The sequence below is a fragment of the Varroa destructor genome, unplaced genomic scaffold (assembly GCF_002443255.2).
Source record: "Varroa destructor unplaced genomic scaffold, Vdes_3.0 BEIS01000001.1, whole genome shotgun sequence".
Classification (NCBI taxonomy): domain Eukaryota; kingdom Metazoa; phylum Arthropoda; class Arachnida; order Mesostigmata; family Varroidae; genus Varroa; species Varroa destructor.
This window is the reverse complement of record NW_019211454.1, coordinates 44,565,783-44,571,297: the sequence shown is the minus strand read 5'-3', so window position 1 is coordinate 44,571,297 and position 5,515 is coordinate 44,565,783. Positions and strand designations below refer to the sequence as shown.

The 5,515-nt window shown below is 40.8% G+C and overlaps 1 protein-coding gene and 1 long non-coding RNA gene across 2 annotated transcripts; both read left to right on the top strand.

The window, feature by feature from the left end:
• Window positions 1-85: 85 nt before the first annotated feature.
• Window positions 86-2,645, top strand: LOC147758694 (uncharacterized). The gene is made up of 2 exons (XR_015318754.1): window positions 86-225; window positions 1,048-2,645. It is a non-coding gene; the product is annotated as an uncharacterized LOC147758694 (long non-coding RNA).
• Window positions 2,646-3,045: 400 nt separating this feature from the next.
• LOC111247968 (cytochrome P450 2B4-like) lies at window positions 3,046-5,096 on the top strand. The gene has a single exon (XM_022799590.2). It carries the CDS (start codon window positions 3,111-3,113, stop codon window positions 4,644-4,646), a length of 1,536 nt encoding a protein of 511 aa, XP_022655325.1. The 5' UTR covers window positions 3,046-3,110; the 3' UTR covers window positions 4,647-5,096.
• Window positions 5,097-5,515: the final 419 nt, after the last annotated feature.

Here is a 5,515-nt window from a genome sequence, read left to right as displayed (position 1 = left end):
CGTTAGCTGGACTTCGGAGCCGCATAAGTCTTGTTCCACACGGAGCCGCACGGGTGCACTAGGCCATACAAAACAAGCCGAACCGCTGCCCCGATCTCAAAAGCAGCACACGAAACCTTCTAATGAGATACAACGTGGAGGAACACAGCACTTGAAGTCTGGCGGCAAACAAAACCGAGAGAGAAATTGTCCCGTGAAACGCAGCGGTGGGCTAACGTGAGAAAGGTAAGTTTGAACTTTGGCGGGAAATTGTTAATCGTTTAAGTATGACGCTATGCAGCTCCAAGGTGTTAATGTTTCATTAATGCTTATTATAGTGTTCGAAAAATGACAGGTGCACGAAGCGGAATTTAGTAGGATTTTTTTTAATAAGTTGTTGCGCAGGAAAGGCTTTCAGAACATTCAAAATGAATACTAATAGTAGCTTAACCTTAATTGTCTTAACCGTAACCTTGGTTATCGGTAGAATTAAATAGGTTAGCTACATCGGAATAGACGATGAGGGCCAAATTTTATTTGCTTATTGGATATTAAATCAGTTCCTTTCGGGTAAATATGCATTAGAACAATCAGAACGTCTAGCTTTATTATTTCTACTAAGACAGTCCGAATTAGTTGTACTATTTAAAAAAAATCTTAGTATCGACTCTCATATCAGCGTTACCGTGGTAAAGGTGATTAGACGTCACACTTAAATAAAATGTAATTGCGATTTTATTAAGCATCATAGTGCGAACTGTCAGTATAATATATACTAAGATCGGCCTGGCTGATCAGCTTCAGATAGTATGCTTTCATCTGATCCTAGTAATGGTGTAGTTTTAGCGTATGCTAAATGCTGGAATATGTGGTGGTCTTAATTCGTAATCCAGCGCATGCATACATTGTTTTGTACTGACAACCAGCCGTCTGAAGTTATGCTTAACGCCACTAATGGACATAAAACTCAAAATCTTCATTTGTACATCTGCGTACATAGAATCTTTCTATCAATTTCCACAATGCAATTAGACGTTATGTCATTAAATCGTTGTTCTCGGTTGGCAGGATAAACAACCCCGCTTTACGTAGATTTCAAGGAAGAAAAAGAAACTTCGCGTGCCCAAACAAACAAAGGATAGACAGCAAATTGTGCAAAATAATGTTCACAAAAAGCTAGCTCGTCTTGATTTCTACAACACTGACTTCATTAAGGACGTCCTATAACAGCCCTTCAGAAGTAACAATGATGATCAAGCTGACAGATATCAAATACTTGAACTGATGTATGTTAGCTAGGGTGCTATCTAATTGTTGCTACAATAAAAATTAGCTGTACACTTATTAGTGGCAGCGCTAAACTGTAGAACACACTGAGATGTATACGACAATGCTCGTTGCTACAGAAATAAAGCCGTTCTCCAACGGTATATTTTTTATCATGCAGAAACGATGTTGCCGTCTTTTTTTCTTATCATTGAATGTGGAAACATAAACCCAGAAGAAGGAACATGGGGTACTTGAATTGAGTTCATCGAGAGCTTTGGTTGACATAAGAAACTACCGCTTCATAAATTGTCGAAAGAAAGTGAAGAATCTCTAGCCAACTAAATCTAGCTTACCCTAGCCCCTATCACCTTTATCACATACCTATAGCAAATCCTTAAAGTAGTCCACCAAAAAAAGTCAAAAATGGACCCCATTAGCGACTAGCTGTAGAATCTCCTAAGCTTGTGTGTTACACAGAACAAAGATATGGCAGGTTGGAGCTTACTATGGATGTGATTTGAGGATTAAGTTGCAGTTTAAAATTAACTGGAACCAATGCAGGTAAATATATGAGTACTAACGTATTCTATCTGTCTAAAAAAGGATAACCAACAATAATATGTTGTTGTTTACACTGAATAGTGAAAGTATTTGGAAATTTAACAAGTCACGCAGGCGTTTGTCATTAAAATCCGCAACTGAACTAATGTTCCCAGCTAGCATTGCATACAATAAGCATCAGTTTAAGTGTAGAAAAAAATACGAAGCAAAACAGTTACTGGACACACAGATCTATAACTTTTAGAGATACGTAAGTTACTTTCGTGTATTTGTAGTATTGCAGTTTTTCGCAGACTTTTATATCTATATATATCCTTTTAAAAGACAGCCATTCCTGGCTAGTTTGTGTTGGATAGAATCATTCAATACATATGCTGAAATTAGCTTGCGTTAACAGATTTTTGTCTCGTTTCTTATAGATTGTAAAACATGACGCTTACCTTGTTGTTTATTTAAATGGCAACCATTGATTTAACAAGTTTAACAGTTATAGTTCGTAATGTTACACTTTACTTCTGTCGAATGACTTTGCCTAGAATCCTCCCAACTGGTAGTGACGACTAAGAATTACTAGTCGTAAACAAATCGATTCGTCAATGGTAATTGCTTTGTGCCATTACTTGCTATTAGAGTACATATAACTCATCACTAGTTAGTTGATTTACTCCTTACATTAACCGCTTAAAGATCACACAAAGTCACAGAAGAGGAACTGAATCATGAAAATATCATGAACGGTTATTGTATTCAGTGTATCCAGTGTGAGCAGCTAAATAGGGCATGTATTTAATAAATCAATGCAATAAATAAACAGCAGTTTAATCTGGTAATCACTATGTTTGGATTTGTTTTTCGATAGATAATAATTTAATTATTAAATTGACTACTATTAAGAATAGATTTATTCTACTCTATTCTATTCTAGAGAGCTATTCTAACAAAGTTATGCGTGTATATAGATCCTTTCCAATACGACTCACGTTCCATCAAAAAGTATCGTGGCACACTTGACAATACAACTATTACCTTAAATAGTTCTTGTGTTTATGCGAGGAGAGGCTACAAAACAGAACAACAGTTCTTGCGTCAGCGATGGGCCTGATTTTCATTGTGCACTGGCACAGGAAGAAACCTGTTGGCGGCCAACGACTTTCGCCAAGGCATGGTGTTGCCACTTTCAGTGGGAGGAGTTGACTTCCCTTTCCTAGCAAGGGGTCTGGATCCCGCTGCGCACTGTCCGACTCCGTTCTGTTTCGTTGCCGATGTTGTCGATTCGTTAGCCCGACGTGAAGCGAGAGACCATGTGGGAGATTTCGCTTGCACTTATTGGTGGGTATCTTCTGTATCATTACTTGTCGTGGAAGAAGCTTTTCAGAGATGACAAGCTGTCCCATAAGAACCCACCGAGCTTTTACGGACTACCAGTTTTCGGTAGTCTGCCGTTTTTTGCCATTAAGAAACTGCGGATTCGACTGCTGCGAAACTTAAGCGAAAATCCCGCTTTCCCAGTCTTCAGAACACGATTCTTAGGACTTGGCGAGGACGTGATTTTCATCAATGGATGCAAGCCTGTGCAGGAGGCATTCCGTAATAATGACTTACTCGGCCGCGAGTGGCCTGTCGGGTTTCATGACGTTGCCGAGGAGATCTTTGGCGGCGTCAAGCCGTTCTTTCTGTTGCAAGGCGAGGAATGGCGTGTACAGAAACGTTTCCTCATCCATGCGCTCAAGGATCTCGGTGGTTATGGAAAATCGACAGTGATCGAGCGTGTTGTCTCTGACGAACTCGAGAATCTTACTGAAGAGCTAGTCAAAATGAACGGCAAGCCAGTGTATATCGACAAGCTTTTAGGCCAATCGATGTTTAACAATATCGCCTCGTTTGTGAGAGGTACCCGTCTCGATTATGATACACATAGCCAACGCAATTATTCCGACGTAATTTGTGGTTCTTTTCGTTTTGCTGATAAGATTTTAGCCGTGTGTGTACCCCGCTTTGTGTTTCAGTTTCTCAAGCAGTTTGAAGTGTTTGGTGTGATGGGGTACGTGCGCGTAGCGAACACGATTAAAGACCGTTTCTTTGCTGAACTGGAGCAGCACAAGAAGACTTTCAATCCAGACGAATTGCGCGACCTAATGGATTGCTACGTGGCCGTTTCCCGGGAAAATCCCGATAACACCTATGTGAAGCATATGTTCGGGATGCTCTCGTCAATTTTATTAGCCGGGAGTCACACATTGCAAATTACCGTCGACTACCTCCTCCAGTTGGCTGCCGCGTACCCTCACTATCAAAGGCGTATCCAGGATGAGATAAATGAGTATATCGGCGAGAACGAGACACCGACATACAGTGACATGGAAAAAATGCATTTTACTCGTGCCTTCATAGCTGAACGACATCGCTTCTTTACGCTTACGCCTATTGGCGTACTCCGAACAGCCACACAGGATACGACTGTTTGTGGGTATCACATTGCTAAAGGATCGCTTGTCTTTTACAACCTGTTATCAGCGCACACCGATCCACGGGTATGGAACCGACCACACGAATTTCTACCTGATCGCTTCCTTAACATGGACGGCACCTTTCGCAAAGACAATAACGTAATGCCTTTTGCCCAAGGCCGACGGGCCTGTCCTGGTGAATCGATGGGCGAGCAGGAGACGTTTCTGTACTTTGTATCTCTCCTGCAAAGATTCACCGTACTGCCTGAATCACCTGGAACTAAGATTGAGCTGGCCGAAAACGAAGGATGGTTTGCCGAATTGCCGATCCGACAAAAACTCCGTTTAATGGATCGTAAAGCGACAAAAAACTGTCGCGAATTAGCTTAACTTCCCGTCGAATTTTATAGCACTAGCACTACCCTAAAAGGTATTAATAATTCAGAATCGGCAGAGGCATTTGGCAGCGATAAGTGCTCACTTTCGCTTGGCGCGTTTTGGGATTCAGTTACCCAGTTTTCTTCGTTAGCCCGCTGGTGTCTGTGCTCGTTTCTGGGTCACGCCAACCAGTTGGCTGATTGCGGATCACTGCATCAGGGCTTCACTAACAACCCAAACGTAAGCAAAAGAGACATCGACAGATAACGTTGACTTTGGCTGGAGTCCCTTGTATACCGCGAAGCGACTGCGAGTGCGGGAAAAGGAGCTGTGATTGCAGACGCTTACTGCACTTACTGGTGTACGTCCGTTAGTAACGTAATGTATATAAGATTAACAGGGCATCTTATAATTCTTACTCGATAGACCTGATAATAAATACGCATACATATATAGAAACAATTTTGTTGCTTCAGTTAACATTCTTATAAAGTAACATTCATACTAATGACTAAAATGAATAATAATAATGTTCATACTTTTAGGGTAATGCAGTTACAGAGATAATAGTATTTAACTAGATGAGCTGTTTAGAAGGTATCAGTAGTGGTTATAAGGAAAATGATGTAAATATTTATAAACTGGAGTTTTCCTCATGACCACTCTGCTAGATGTATGGGGGAGGGGGAGTGGGGAGGGGGGGTAGTCATATACGTCAATTTGTGATTTTCATGGTGAACAAATTTACCAAATTCGCTTCTTAAAAAATATCTATTTATGCTGCAATGTTTGCAAAATCGGTCACTTCTATCAAGCGGCTTTTCGCTACGAAGGTCTTAGAGATACGTTTACTTTTAGCGAAACCTCGTTTGAATCTCTCT